At 40.9% G+C, this 16,208-nt stretch overlaps 1 protein-coding gene across 1 annotated transcript in view; it reads left to right on the forward strand.

The window, feature by feature from the left end:
- The first annotated feature begins 1,237 nt into the window (after nucleotides 1-1,237).
- Nucleotides 1,238-16,208, forward strand: part of NKD1 (NKD inhibitor of Wnt signaling pathway 1) — a 60,320-nt gene continuing 45,349 nt past the window's right edge. Inside the window, exons 1-3 of the mRNA XM_075281883.1 lie at nucleotides 1,238-1,483; nucleotides 1,614-1,646; nucleotides 3,479-3,585. Of these exons, the coding sequence (XP_075137984.1) occupies nucleotides 1,459-1,483; nucleotides 1,614-1,646; nucleotides 3,479-3,585 (165 nt within the window). The 5' untranslated portion in view covers nucleotides 1,238-1,458. The remainder of the gene's footprint in view (nucleotides 1,484-1,613; nucleotides 1,647-3,478; nucleotides 3,586-16,208) is intronic.

Genomic DNA, 16,208 nt, shown 5'->3' on the forward strand with positions numbered 1-16,208 from the left:
ATGCGTCTATAAGATTACTGCAGAGAGGGGGATGAGCCCTAAAGTCAGTCACCAGACAGCAGAGGTTGGAATGCCTGCACAAACATTAGATTGTTGTCACATCCTTCAGATATTTATCTGCTGTGTATGGTCAGCTCGAGACAATTTCTTCATGCACTTGTCACCAAGGCATACTGAGCAAATAAAAGGGGTCAGGGTGGTATGGCTCTTGGCTTTGAAGATGTTAAAAAATAGACCATAGTCAAAATAAGCTGATTTTTTTGTAAATATTTTAATATCCTGTTCTTCACATGCTTGCTGCCATACCTTTCTACCCTGTTTGAATATCCCCTTTTGGAGTATAATTTAAGTGTGCGCCATGTTAATACTATTTATTTATTTAGATTACTTATACAGCGCCATATTTTCCACCACGCTTTACAGAGAGTGTGGGAAGAAACCGGAGTACCTGGAGGAAACCCACACAAGCACGAGTAGAACATACAAACTCCTTGAAGATAGTAAACACTGATGCTCCATGATCATCACGAAGGATATAAGAGTTACTACTACCAGTTTGTACCATAGGGAGCTAGAATCTTAGAAGGTGTCCTTCAAACAAGACAACTCATTTAAGGGGGTCGTCTCACGACACACCCATGGGAGAAGCTTCTGTCACCTGATTGGATGAATGACCATCCATGTAACACATGGACAACCCCAGTCCTGCAAAGATGGAGGCCACTATTTGTGATCACGTCTCTCCGCTCATATAGGTGGTGCCAAGCTGGGCAACCCTGTTTTATAATGTCCATATATTGTAATAGGGTGAATAGACAAGGATTATCCTGATGGGACAATACTTTAAGTGTCTGGTGTCAGAATAATTGTCTTGCCCTCACTTTCAGGAGAGTGAAGCAGCTGGCTATGCTTGTGCCGTAGGTAAAAAGCAAGTTTCTAACCAGACAGTCTTGGGCATGTCTTTGATTTTACGTCTCTCACATTCTACATTTCCTAAGTATTTCTTAAAGGCAGTTCATTAAAGCTCTATTTACTAAACATCACTTCACTAATGACTTTGCGCTCCCCAATTCTCCCCTCAGTTCTGACACTCTCTTTCCTCTCACTTGTTTTCCTCGACCCTTACTCCTATCCCCTCCCCTCTCCCACCACCTCCTCCTCCTCCTCTTCTGCTCTCCCCTTTCATCCCCCACATCCAGCCCCTAACTCCTCCTTACTCTGTGTAGACTGTGTGTGTGCCTGGCAGAATGAGCTGCAGCTTTTCTAACAGGATAGCATGAGGTGTCACTGCTTCTAGGGGTCTCTGCTGTTTCTGGTCTCTGGATTTTGGGGGGTACATCTCCCTATAATAATCTGTTGTTGTGGATTCCTATTCCTTGCGGAGATCACATGGATTTTACCCGCACTGGATTGTAATGTGCATCTGATGTCCAGGATCTGGGGGTCTCCTGCTGAGAGATGGGGAAACTTTATTCCAAACATGGTGAGTGATGGGCTTTATGTGCCCTGTGTGTTGATACATAGTATATAGAGGCTCTGTTCTTGCAGTCAGTCATCTAATCATCTCTTTTTGTTTCTTTTCTGCACTTCATGCTGTTTCTCCTGACTGGCAGCTGCAGTTTGCAAACCCAGAGAGAGCCCTGAAGGTAGGAAATTAAATCCCCCCACAGACTTACTCGCTTTACAGCTTGCTCATCCCGGTCTGTCTTATTTGCTTTATGTTTACAGATTTGCACTTTTGTGGAGTAAATTTTGTGATTGATCCAACATATCCAATGCATATTGTGGGATCCAATTGCCATCTGAATCCCATCGTAGTGTAAAAGTGTCCTTTTTAGATGGCTGTTTGTACATTTCTTACCCAATGTCACACTCAGCCTCCAGATGTTATCACGCGATATATAGGATAGTACTTTGTTGTATACTGATATGTATTGGTTTAATATATGTGTTGTTTTACTGGTGACTGTTTGATCAATCACATCCCTTTCTATCCTGGACACATCAGAGCCTTTGGTGCGTGTCTCAGAATAGTTAGGTAATATGGTCCTTTTTAAGTGTACTTGTGCCAGATTCAGTCATGTGCCCAATGTGTAAATGTAACCTAGAAGTTCCTGTGCTTCATCCGAGGTGGCGGCTGGGATAGAAGTTCTGTATGTAGGCAGCAATTTGACTTGAGCATGAAATATGAACTTGTTCAGGAAGTTTTTGAAGCAAAGAAAAAGTTTGTTTGTAGTTTGCGACATAGACCTGAATGTTTCTATAGTGTGCCTTTGCCCTTAACTAGCTCTTAGACTTTATTACATTTCATTAGATTTCTATAGTCATGTACATGGACTTTCCATCTGGCCACATAATCCTCAACATGGTATCCATCATATCTTATTAAAGTCATTAACTATTTATAGGCCAGTATATGATGTTTTTTACTAAAAAGACTCTCCAAAACGTCAATCCTCCTATTGGTCCCAGTTTGTAGATGGGCTCTTATGAACCTTTCCTAATATGATCATGTTATAAATGTTGATCAAACTCTTCTTTGGTAATACATTTTTTGGGTTGCCAGTTTTTGGTGATATTTGGTTTCACAAATGACATAAGTCTTGCTTTACCAATTCCATATGACTTGTGGTTGCTCTTTGTTGAGAGTAAATCCTGGCTAATAAACTCAGATCCCATTAGTTATGTATCACTGTCCTGTCAGCCGTTATATATTCTGCATCTAGTAGGTAGTAAGTATCCATCATATATTTGCAAGAATATCCATTACGTTTGTCAAGATCTCAAAGTTACCATGTATTAAAGATGTTGTACTTGAGTTCGAGTATGCAGAAGTCATTGGTATTCTTATGTGTTTATTGGACTCTACACTTAAATCTAAGGTTCAGTATATATTTTTTATTAATGGTGATGGTTTGATTTATGGCCAAACTTTTAGGACTGGTTATCTTGGGTTTAAAGATTCTGGTGATGGACTTGTGTCTGCCTAAGTGTGTTTGATCTGTGACCAGTCCTTGTCTAATCCCTTCATGTGTCAGTGACCCCATAAACTAGGCTTTGCCAATACTTAAAGTCGATCTTTGAAATGCTAGCTTCCTGTGATCTAGTCTAATTCCCTGGAATGCCTTAGATCACTGATATGGTCAAAGTGTTTTTGTCAACTCCGAGATGGTTTCTAACTTCATTTTTAATAACTTTGCTTGCTATGAATCTCGATTGAGGTCATGCTCGATGCCAGAGCTATACTTTGTCATTTTCAGTGACAACCATGCATCTGTACTGTCATGGTGTTGGGGTCTGTGGTTGTTTTTTATTATTATTCTACGTGGTTTATCAAATGGATGCCAGTAATTGCAGTTTACCAATAATTGTATGCAGATTTTAATTTAATGTTACAGAATGAGATGGGATAGAGGGAACAGTGAGCTGAGTCTTCGCCTCTGATGACAACTCACAGTTTTTACGCCTCTTTCTGTAGGTGACAGCTTTGCAGTAAATGCTTGCTTGGCCCGGAAAGGTATAGAAGACTGGATTGCCAAGCAGAAGTCCTCAAATATTGCCAGTCACAAATCTGGGTTTAAGCGGGTAAGTCATTGAGTAAAATGCGTATCATATGAATTTGAAGAAAAACTTTCTCTATGGTTATTGGTTTAGTTCCATAAATAAATAATTCTATTGAAATGGAAGGTAACCAGACCTTCAATCCTATTTGCAAGAAATTTAGAAAGAGGCCATGTTGGCTTGATAAGTGTTTGACTTTGTAAGAGATAATCTCTTCACAAACATAACCTGGCATAAGGTATGATATAGCTCCAAAAAGTTGACTGATACCTGTGGATTTGGATAGTGTTTATACAGTATAAAGTACTTGGTTCAATTTCGGTAATATACTTTTTGACATTTGACATCTGGTATTATAAATTATACAGTAGGTTGGGCTGAACTATCAGCTCACAGAAGTGAGTACAGTTGTGTTCAATGATGTCGGTAACAATGTATAATGTTAACAGGATTACGCTTACGTTGCCAATAATTCATAGCAGATCATTTTCTGTCTATGAGAAGTTTTTTAAATAGTGCATATGGCTTAGAATCTGTTCACATTGGAACTTTCTCTCCTTTAAGTTTTCTTTGGCAGCAAGAAAAGAGTTGTTTGAAGTGCTTTTCTTGCTGTTAAAATGGGACCCCGATGGAAACTTGATAGACACAGTTATACATAAATTGGATCTGTAGGAATTTATTGAGACCCCACTAAAAAAGTTCAATCCTATTGGTTAGCAGAACATAACCTTTCCCATTTCAATCATATGACTGACTGTGCTTAAGCTCTTCTGAGTGATGCTCATTTGCTTGGGAAGTGATAATATTCCTCGTACGTGTTAGTAGTGTTTGGAGACTGCCGGTCGCACAAGATGTGGGTTTTGGCATTAGTTCTCAATTTTTGGCATTGTTCCATTTCGCATTAACCCATTTGCTCTCAGACTAGCGCAATATAGAAGGCAATGCGGCCCATGAGTGTGCAAGCGAAAGGCTGATACAGATGTGTACCAGTAAGATGAAATCCTGTTTTACTACTTTGTATCTGTTCTGAGCACAACTATGTGTCACTCTTCTGCGGGAACCTTCATTTCAGCACATAAGCTCCCTCCATTCATCTGTTTGATTAATGACAGCTTTCTAAGCACTTCAGAACCTAGATAAAGCAAATACGTTTATCTGAGGGCTGGAAAATAGATCAACCCAACAACAAAAGATTTCACAGAAAGATCATAGAGGTGGAGTGCTTTTTGAAATACTTGTTTGCTTTATCTTCTTAAGGAAATAAAAGGTGTCAGTTGTTGTATGCAGAGATGAGCCTGATAGTTTCACATGGCTTGACATGAGCACGGAACGCAGCCATTTTGGAAGGTCATAGCCATCGGCACATATGTTTTCTTTCTTTACTTATGAGTGTCTGGCAAAGAAGTCCACACACTATTCCCAGATAACTACCAGGTGCCTATGAAATGAGCCAGCTGCTTAGATCAAAACCCAAAGAATTAAGCAATGACTGCAGACTTGAAGTATAACCTCACTGTTGATGTGTCTTAAGGCTTAGCAATGATTTTAAAGTTTTCATATAACTTAACTGAGTCTTTGTAAAAGGGATAAATAACAGTTTGCTAGTCAGTGCCTTTAACCCTATTATAAGCTTACGGAGATGCGAGGGATCCTTCCAATGAACAAGCTAGTACATGTTAAACAGTATCGGAATAAGACACATTGGACACCCCAGAAATGATTCCTTGTGCCCCTTCTTCCACTAGAGAACATGTATGTCTCCACTTTAAATTGCATCATAAACTATGCTATCATTCTTTGTACAGGACATATCACCAGGGTCAAACGGATCAACTAAAAAAGTGAGCCTACTCATAAAGTCGCAGATTGGTTTCCACACCTCCTATAGTGTTGTAGTGCAGTATTACAAAAACCTAGTTTTTCGACTAAGGAATACCTTATGCATTCATTAAAATGGCAAATTTGCAAGTTTAAGTAAGGTCTGCCATGCACATATAGTACAAAACGGTACTTCTTATATTCCTTTCCAAAAAATACAATGATGCGCCATGTCTGTGCCATTTTATACTTAATAATATGACTATTTCTATTAAATCTTGCATGATTTCACATAATGAAGTTACTGGGGGTTAATTATGATGTGCACAATTTTTTTACCCCTTTTTGGCATGCACTTTTTTTTTTTATGCTATGCCATTTCATGCACCTAGTTTACTAAAAAGACACAATTACATGATACAATTTGCACAAAATTCACCTAGTGGTTGTAAGGCCTCGTTCACATCTGCATTGGTAATCCGTTTGGGGGAGTCCGAATGGGGACCCCCTCCCCTGAATGGACTACCGAACGCATTGGCAAGCGGTGTGCAGTGAAAGCACACGCACCCCATAGACAATAATGGGGTCCATGTGCTTTTCAGACGGTCTCCGCACAAGTCATGCGGACAGGAAAGTAGATCGTGAACTACTTTTCTGTCCGCATGTTCCATGCGGTGAACGTATGGAAAGCACACGGACCCCATTATAGTCTATGGGGTCCGTGTGCTTTCACAGCACACCGCTTGCCAATGCGTTTGGTAGTCCATTCCGGGGTGTCCCTATGCGGTCTCCCCTGAACGGACTACCAACGCAGATGTGAACCAAGCCTAAGAAATGTTGTTTTTATTTTACACTAACCATGTACTGAAGTACAATTGCCCCCTTTTTGCACCCAAGGGGTACTTCATAAATACGTTGTAAAATGTTACCCCAAATATGCCACATCTATGTTCCCCAACAAAAAAAATCTAAGTGATGAGCATGGTGTAAAAGCCCTCGAAATTGTCGAAAATACATATATGGCAAATGCCCCCACTTTTTCGTTTCTCTCCATAAGCCAATGAGGCCTTATCTCTAGACCCCAGTCCTATGTGGTTCTTTTAGTCATGTGACGTCACCTTTAAAGGTGCAGCCTTTACATCTTCCTCGCACTATAGAAAGGTTTGGCCAACGGTAAACGGGCAAATTCCTGGCAATTATCTCATCACCGTCTACCAGTATATCATCTATTCAACAAGTCCTTTGTTCTTGTAACACTTTTGTCTCAGAAAGTGCAGAGCACTTAGACTGTGGAATTTCTGACTGCAGAGGGATTATAATGCTTACATTATATTTGCTGCAACTGTTTTTTCTGTTTAATAGAAGGAGCGTGTGGACGACTCCTGCAGCAATTCGTCTTTCTTTGATGTTCTTGTTCACAGAATGTTTATAGTTTCTAATAAAGGGATTTATTTTTCTTTTTTGTTTAACAAAGAAAATGATTAATGGTGAAATTGTTCTTCCATATTCTTTAATCATTGCAGGAAAGAATATGCTAAAATGTAACAAAGAACAAAAATTGTGATGTCAGCACACGGTTTATGCTCTTTTGCTAAAAGCTTAGTTCATAGGATTGTTCAACGTTGGATGTAAATTCAGCTTTCTTGCACTGCCAGTTGTTACTATAAGTTTGCTAGACATTTTTAGGAAAAATACATGGAAAATTATAAGTTAAAAACCTCTGTTATAATTTGGGTCAACTCCTATCCATATGGCCTAAAACAGAATATGTAAGTCATCCTGTTTGGGGCCCCTCGCTAAAGACCAGGCTAGAGGTTCAGTTGAATGACTACAGTTTGGCTGGCTATAGCATTCACTTGTCTTGTGATAAGAGCCTATTCTTGAGACATCAGAGCCATACCTTCCTTCTTAGACTAGGTTCACATCTTCAGAATGAATTCCATTTTTTAGTTCCGTAATAGGAACAGAACAAAGAATAGGCGCAGAAGACAAATAATGAACATGAATGGAACTCAACAGATTCTGTAAACTATAATGGGGTCCATTTTTTACATTTATGTTTTTTGGTGAGTTCCTACTACTACTATATGCTTCGCTATTTCTAAAATCTGAAGAGAATGAAGAAATATACTAGCCTAACATTCTTGATGACACATTGAAGCAGGGTTCTATAGTGAAGAAATTTTCCTATGGGTCTGGTCAGAGGTGTAACTTGAAGTTCCTGGGTCCTAATGCAAAATGTATAATGGGGCCCCTACTTATTTTGTATCATTATAATATATATTATGGAGTAGAGGGACCTTTGGATCCCCCTGAGGGTCCAGGGTTTGGAAGAAACTGCTATCACTGCACCCTATAGCAATGCCCCTGGGTCTGGTAGTTTAGTGTTTATTCATGATGATCAAGTTCTTACTGTAGTAGTAGTAGTGGTCTGCTGACAGAATTGGATTAGAAATTATAGTGGATTTCTAGACGTTATAGGACAAAGGACAGTGGTTCTAGACAATTCTAGAATAGTTTCTTGTTCTTCTCTCTTAACAATGAGTTAAATGACCAATACATACATGATAATAGAAATGGAGAGAACACAAGAAAGTTTGTCATTACAGTAGCAGAACATCCTATATAACTGGGCCTTTGCAATGCTTTAATAATAGGAGAAAGTAGTAATACTGGTATATAAGAGTTAACTTTAAGTATTATGAGCCCTAAGTGTTTGCGAGTTGGCAGGAGCCAACAGGATGTCCATTTAAAAGGCAGTTTAATTAGAATTCATGGTAAGTATTAAAAGAAGTGTCAACAATTTGTGCAAGTAATGTATCCAGCTGCTCGCTTTCTATATAGACAATTGTAGGCTTTCTTGAACGTTTATTAAATTCCGTTACTGTCATGTAAATTAACTCTCCATGCACAGACTTTCTATAACCTATGTTTTTTTTCGTTGCTCTTCAACACTGATGATATGATGACTAAAGTCACTTGGGCTTCCCCACCCCTGTTCAAGACCGTTCCACAAGATACTCTAACAATAACCAAAATCTCAATGATATCCTGCTAACGTTATCTGATATTATATGTGGTATCAATGAATGGTGGAATTCCCTTATAAAGGATCAGTTACTAAGACTGACCTCCTAAATCTGAACATCTAGCGCACTGTAAATAGAACTGAAGTATCAAAATCAGAAGCGCCACCATGCAAAAATAGCCAAATGACAGGCCGAGATACCTTCTGGGCATTGCACAATATGGAAAAGTAGATAAAGTTAAAGCCTCATTTAAATTTCTACTTCCATGTTTTCCTCTGATGTCCCTATATTACTTTTCAATAGTCAGGCTTTGTGTAGGTCGGCTGGCAGCAAAGTGGTTAAACTTGTCAATGTTGTTTGCTTACTAATTCTTGGTGGGAATACCCCTTTAAAGGGACTAAATGCTCTTGTGACATAATGAAGGGATTAGCTGCGCTGCCAGCAATGTAACAAAGCCGGATTCCAAGGAATTATCTCTGAGCGATACCAGTTGCTTCCATAAGCTTGGTTCAGCCCTATGTACAGAGTTTGGGACACTAAGCCCCCTCCCCATTAATTCATTATTTTGGGATCTGACACAAAGCAGATGCATTGGCTGACAATTTGTTAGTGAACCATCTGGATTTCCAGCTGCTATAAACAAAACGGATGTCCAGCTGCCTCAGTGTGTGCTTTACGTATACTTTTCACCTGGATAGTACCATCTATAATAGTCTGCCTACATTCTAGAACATGATGCAGGCCTAGTTCCTATGTCAAAGTAAAACTGTGAAAGATAGAAAACGCTAATGCCCTACGCACACTTCGGGAATTACTTACAGATAGCATGTGGACCTATTCCTTTCTATGGTCCCATACAAACATTCATAGTTTTCACAGCACAGTGTCCAGGGAAATAATCCTCCAAATATGGAGCAGGTCCTACTCCTACTCCATTTTTGTGACAGACTCATGAATGGTGGAGACTCAAAAAAAAATCCAACTGCATTGGAATCAGTGAAGTCTCATATATTAAAGGAAGAGTTGGTGGTGGTGTCCCTTGCAGACAACCGTGTCCGTGGTCAGTGTGTGATAGCACACTGACCCATTCTATTCTATGGGCACGTACACGCAACCGTGAATTTCACGGTCCTGTGTGAGAGTCGACAGTCCGGGCCACAAGATATAGATCAGGTCCTATTCCTGTCCTATTTTGCGGCCCATGCTCCTATTTATTTTAATGGAAGGAGCCGTGGAAGCCCCTGCTCTCCGTTCTCCATGTGCCACCTGTGCTTTTAATTCACCGTAGACGACTGTGCTGCAACCGGCCTAAAGCCAAGGCCCCAAGTTTTTCCTGCTGAGGAAAAGCAGCAGAAAAAAGTGCTACTTTTTACAATAGCATCAAAGTGAATGAGATTCTACAGTAGATAATCCCATCCACACACTACGGAAAAAAATTGCTGCATAAAAGCTGCATTTCCAAAAACACAGCATGTCAATTTTACCTGCGTAAACGCTCATATTTTCCCTATAAATTTAGGCTGAAGCTCATATGATGTAAACAGTCCCTGCAAAGTTTCTGCAAAGATTTTAGCAAATCCCATCAATATGTTGAAGAAAAATACCTGCGGCAGAAAAAAAAAAAACAATAGGGGAATTTATTCCCACAATATGTAGATAAGATTAATGAAAATGTATTTACTTTGTTGTTGGTACTTTAAAACACAGCATTTTTTTTCTGTGTTTCCACAGAAGCCAAAGATGCTGCATTTTGCAACATGGGGCCTAAGGCGATCGTGCTGCAACCAGCCTGCTCTGAACTAAAAGCATGGGCTGCACACAGGGAACATGGGGACGTCCCTATGTGCCGCCCATGCACAGGCCTAAGGCCCCACCCACATTCCGGAAAAGCTGCTTTTATTTGTTGCACATTTTGCTGAATTTTTTTCAATCAAATCCAAGAGTGTATTACGCAGACGTAAGAAGTATAAGGCTAAGTTCCCATGGGACGATCCTCAGCGCTAAAGCGGGAATGCATCACGATTCTTCCCGCAGCGCTTAAAATAGAAAGTTCTCAGAGTTTTCCTCCGCGGGCTTTCTGTTACTATTATATCTACAGGGAAGCTGCTGGCGTTTCTAAAGATATAATTGACATGCTGCGATTTCTAAAACCGCAATGGTTTTGGAAATTGCAGCATGTCCGTGCTGCTGTTTTACCCGCAAAGGGGGCATAAGATTTGCAAGAATCCCATCCACTTTGCAATTACCGTAAAATGCCACGATTTTTCCCACAACTTTTCCGCTGCAGGCAAATTGCGGTGTTTCTGACCTGTGGGGCCCAGGCTAAGTGCTTCTTTTATATTTCCCATTACTTCTGTAGCCACTCTTGGGTTTGGCTAAAAAAAATCTGCAGAAAACTCTGCAACGAAAGTAAAAGTGGCTTTTCTGCAACATGGGGCTTCTGCCTTACACTAGGTTCACACCTGCATCCGGGTTTCACCAAGCAGACCCCACGAACAAAAACCTAATCCACTTAAAAAAGCAATTAGTGGATGAAGCCAGCAGACTCCATAGACTATAATGGGGTCTGCCGGGTTTCTGCTAGGTAGGGATCCTATCATTGGAAACCCTTATTTTCTCGATAACACGACAGAATAGCCTTAAGCAAGGCTATTTGTCTCCTACCTTTACATGTCTTCTCTGCCCCGCCATTCGGTAGAAAATCGGGTTTTCTTCGGTATGCAAATGAGTTCTTTCACAGCAGTGGGGGCGGGCCCCAGTGCTCAAACAGCACTGGAGGCGTCCCCAATGTTGTGAGAGAACTATCCAGCGATGGCTCCATCTTCTTCAGGAACCCGCCTCTCTGAGCGTCTTCTTCCATCCTGGATTTTCAATTTTCTAGGCCTCAGGCAGAGACAACTACGCATGCCTGGGCCACAAGAAAATGGCCGCTTACACTGTAAGCTGTGTACTGACCGGGTCCCATTGATTTAAATGGAGCTGTCTTTTTGGTCAGGATTTTGAGGCGGATACGGCCTCAAAATCCTGACCAAAAAAACCCCGTGTGAACTTACCCTTAGTGTTCCTTTAAGGCTATGTCCACACACATCAGATAAATTGTTTGAGAGGTTGGACTCTGCTCCAGATTATTCCAATATATGACATTATAAAATAAAAGATACATCTCAGATGAATAAATTAGATTAGCAAACTAAATGCTTTTGAAACACTAGAATACATCAGACATACTGTAGTTATGACATGTATTCTTAGTTCTCCTGCAACCTCCTCTTTCACCTATTTTCAGACTCATGTCTGTATTCCCACAAGATAAATGAGAGGAAGATTTACTTTTAAGGTTTCGTACATGGCAGCAAAGGGGTTAATGCTGCAGCTGAAACACATAAACAGACTGGGAAGGAAGTAGCTGAATAAATACAGACTCCCAGGGTGCTTTGAGGTAGTAGCCAATAAAGACTTGGAGGAGGACTAAAGTGTGTAGGACAATCAGTCGTCTCTTTTAGACTCTGCCTTTCATGTAAGGCTGTTAGCAGTTTTGGAAGGGGTCGGGACTTCACCTCTGTGGTCTCCTTCATGTTAAAAAAATAACATCAGCAGCTCCTGGTGAAGCCTTTGCACTGTAAAAATAAATAAGAGCAACGTTTTGTTTGCTTTTTTTTGTAAAGACATGCCTGTCTTACTTGGTCTTCTTAGATTCCACTTTTGACTATTGATCATTTTTTGGGATAAATCAAGATTGATAATATACTGTGAGATTATGGACATAAAAAAGTAAGAATAAGATGAAACAGCCCACTATGAAAGTGACTTTTGTGTGGCAGGCCTACTTATCGCCTAGGCTTGGTTCACATTTGCGCACGGGTTTCCGGTCTGCTTGGGGACCCCTGAAAACGGAAACCTAATCCACATGAAAAAGTGGTTACCTTAGGAAACCCGAGGATCCCATAGACTATAATGGGGCCCGCGCAGTTTCTGTTCAGTGAAAAATGCGGAGAAGCAAATGGAATGCCCATACGGAGACCAGGCGCAAATGTGAACTGAGACTTAGTTGTGTATTATTATATGTGGAAGATTTATTCATCAACTTTTTAAATTTTACTATTGAATTGCGACTTTATATTCATTCTTGTATGTTTTGTGGCTTTGATATGATATCATGATGATGAATTGTACAGTATTTACATTTGTATTGCATTTGTGTACATTTATTTGTAATATATTACTATATATATATATATATATATATATATATATATATATATATAAAGATGTCACTATATGTGAGTTATCTCAACTTCTGCACAATATTGCTGTTTGAGAAAGGCCCCAGATTAGGAATTGTTGCATAGACTTTGGATGAATAAAATACCCTACTTTTTTTTTCAATTATTTGCACCTCTTGTACCCTACACATCTTATACAACTCAGGCAGTGGCCCCAATCCTTCAGCTACAGTTCTGTTATTGGAGTGAATTGGGGACTGTTGTGTTACTTCTTCCTCTTTCTGGCATGAAATGTGAAGAAAAGGAAGGGTCACCACTGTATATTGTACGTGGTCCTTGTGCTGCATCGGTGCATGCTTCTGCAGTAGTGCTGATGTAGGAATATTAAAAAAATAATAATAAAATAGGAATCTGGATATTTTCTCTACTAAGACCTGTCGCCAATCACTGGCTGACCTAAGAAGGTGCCTGGGTGAGGCAAAAAAAAGCATGTGACTCTCTGGAAACCCAAGTGACTTAACAGGCTTGCAAATGGAAAGTGAACATGGATAGGCATAGAATCAGCTTTACATAATTGCATCATAAACTGTAATCACTTCTAAAATGTTGCTAAATCAGCATGTGTGAATTCAGCCTAAGGCCTCGTTCACATCTGCGTCGGTAATCCATTCAGGGGAGTCCGCATGGGGACCCCCCTGAACCGACTACCGAACACATTGGCAAGTCATGTGCAGTGAAAGCACACGGACCCCATAGACTATAATGGGGTCCGTGTGCTTTATGCATGGTCTCTGCACGAGTCATGCAGACAGGAAAGTAGATTGTGAACTACTTTTCTGTCCACATGTTCCGTGCGGAGACTGTGCAGAAAGCATTACAGTCTATGGAGAAGGTAGAGGGGGTGTTCACTTTAATATTAGTGTTTTTGCTGAAGTTGGTGGATACTCGTGTACCTGCTTACTAGATACTTGGGGTATGTTCACGTGGCAGATTTGATGCAGACAGATCCATAGATCTGAACAGGGTTTGTAAAAATCCATACACATGCTGGAGAAGCAACCCTATTCACATATACACTCACTGGCCACTTTATTAGGTACACCTGTCCAACTGCTCGTTAACACTTAATTTCTAATCAGCCAATCACATGGCAGCAACTCAGTGCATTTAGGCATGTAGACATGGTCAAGACAATCTCCTGCAGTTCAAACCGAGCATCAGTATGGGGAAGAAAGGTGATTTGAGTGCCTTTGAACGTGGCATGGTTGTTGGTGCCAGAAGGGCTGGTCTGAGTATTTCAGAAACTGCTGATCTACTGGGATTTTCATGCACAACCATCTGTAGGGTTTACAGAGAATGGTCCGAAAAAGAAAAAACATCCAGTGAGCGGCAGTTCTGTGGGCGGAAATGCGTTGTTGATGCCAGAGGTCAGAGGAGAATGGCCAGACTGGTTCGAGCTGATAGAAAGGCAACAGTGACTCAAATAGCCACCCGTTACAACCAAGGTAGCCAGAAGAGCATCTCTGAACGCACAGTATGTCGAACTTTGAGGCAGATGGGCTACAGCAGCAGAAGACCACACCGGGTGCCACTCCTTTCAGCTAAGAACAGGAAACTGAGGCTACAATTTGTACAAGCTCATCGAAATTGGACAATTGAAGATTGGAAAAACGTTGCCTGGTCTGATGAGTCTGGATTTCTGCTGCGACATTCGGATGGTAGGGTCAGAATTTGGCGTCAACAACATGAAAGCATGGATCCATCCTGCCTTGTATCAACGGTTCAGGCTGGTGGTGGTGGTGTCATGGTGTGGGGAATATTTTCTTGGCACTCTTTGGGCCCCTTGGTACCAATTGAGCATCGTTGCAATGCCAAAGCCTACCTGAGTATTGTTGCTGACCATGTCCATCCCTTTATGACCACAATGTACCCAACATCTGATGGCTACTTTCAGCAGGATAATGCGCCATGTCATAAAGCTGGAATCATCTCAGACTGGTTTCTTTAACATGACAATGAGTTCACTGTACTCCAATGGCCTCCACAGTCACCAGATCTCAATCCAATAGAGCATCTTTGGGATGTAGTGGAACGGGAGATTCGCATCATGGATGTGCAGCCGACAAATCTGCGGCAACTGTGTGATGCCATCATGTCAATATGGACCAAAATCTCTGAGGAATGCTTCCAGCACCTTGTTGAATCTATGCCACGAAGAATTGAGGCAGTTCTGAAGGCAAAAGGGGGTCCAACCCGTTACTAGCATGGTGTACCTAATAAAGTGGCCAGTGAGTGTATTGTGTAGAAAGAATTTGTGATCACTGAACTCTACAACAAATGAACCCTATGTCTCAGATGCCTCAGAGATCAGGTTTTTGTGTACTGTGGCAGCCTCACTATATGGAATCTATAACTTTAATGTAAGGGAGTTTTTTTTCTATATAACCCAATACTCTATTTCCTTGGAAATGGTTTTGTAGAGCTGACTGGATGTACGGGTCTATGCTTGTGCTGTGGTAAATACGGATGTATTACATCTGCCCATCCATATTTCCAGATCCGTTACAACAGTGTTTCTCAACCTTTTCAAGTCAAGAATCTCCTTGTGTAGGAAAATTCCAACCAAGTACCCAATGCATATGGTCGTGAGTCAGAAAAACTGGCATGGAGAACATGACAAGCAAAACGTTTGACTTGTTGGGGTACCTATGGCAGGGACACACTAAAAATTCTGGGAGTCTTTCAGCTTTTCACTGATGAGACAGATCAGAAGCTGTCTATCTATTCAGCACAGACCATTGGCTGCTGTAGAGGAGACCTGACCCGATGTCTGCCTCTACTTGGTAGCCACTGTGCCTCAGGATTTGAATATGGTGGGTGATTTGGGCATCACTAGTTCCCCAGCACCTTGGAAGATGAGCACTAAATCTGTCACATACAAAGCAGTGTTTCTCAGCCATGGCACATACCGCCTGAGACTGCTTGATGTAACACCTGCGGTATATGTATCACATGTGGCGAACCACTGTGTTAGAACACGGTCTTCAAAAACAAGTAAATTTTGTTTCTTTTTATCTCTTTATTTCTCATTAATACAATGGCCCACATTACATAATGGACTGTTTCGTATATAAATCCTTGAGTGGGCGTTCACACATTCGCCCGGGTGTCCACCCTGTGTCATACGGCCTAGTTTCCATCCTAAGCCCCGGCGAAATTGGACAAGGGACGGCTTCCCCGGGGGTCAGCTGTAAAACCCATTCATGTTAACAGAGTGGAAATAGAACAATTATTTGGTACTTTTCAGCAAATAGATAGAGCAAAAGCATAAGTGATTCCTATATATTTCCTATTCCTTTTGTAACCATTTTTGGCTTTGGTTCAAAAAACCTAACAAAATGTGCAACAAAAAAAGTTGCATTTCAGCAATGTAGATCCTCAGCCTAAAGGGGCTTTCCAGGCTTATTAACTGAAAACGTATACTTATAGGATAGATCAACTGAAGACCGGTAGTGGTCTGACACCTCGGGCCCTGCTGAAGAGACGGCACTCAGACAAAACTAAGCACAATGCCATC

This window comes from Leptodactylus fuscus, chromosome 7 (assembly GCF_031893055.1).
Source record: "Leptodactylus fuscus isolate aLepFus1 chromosome 7, aLepFus1.hap2, whole genome shotgun sequence".
Classification (NCBI taxonomy): domain Eukaryota; kingdom Metazoa; phylum Chordata; class Amphibia; order Anura; family Leptodactylidae; genus Leptodactylus; species Leptodactylus fuscus.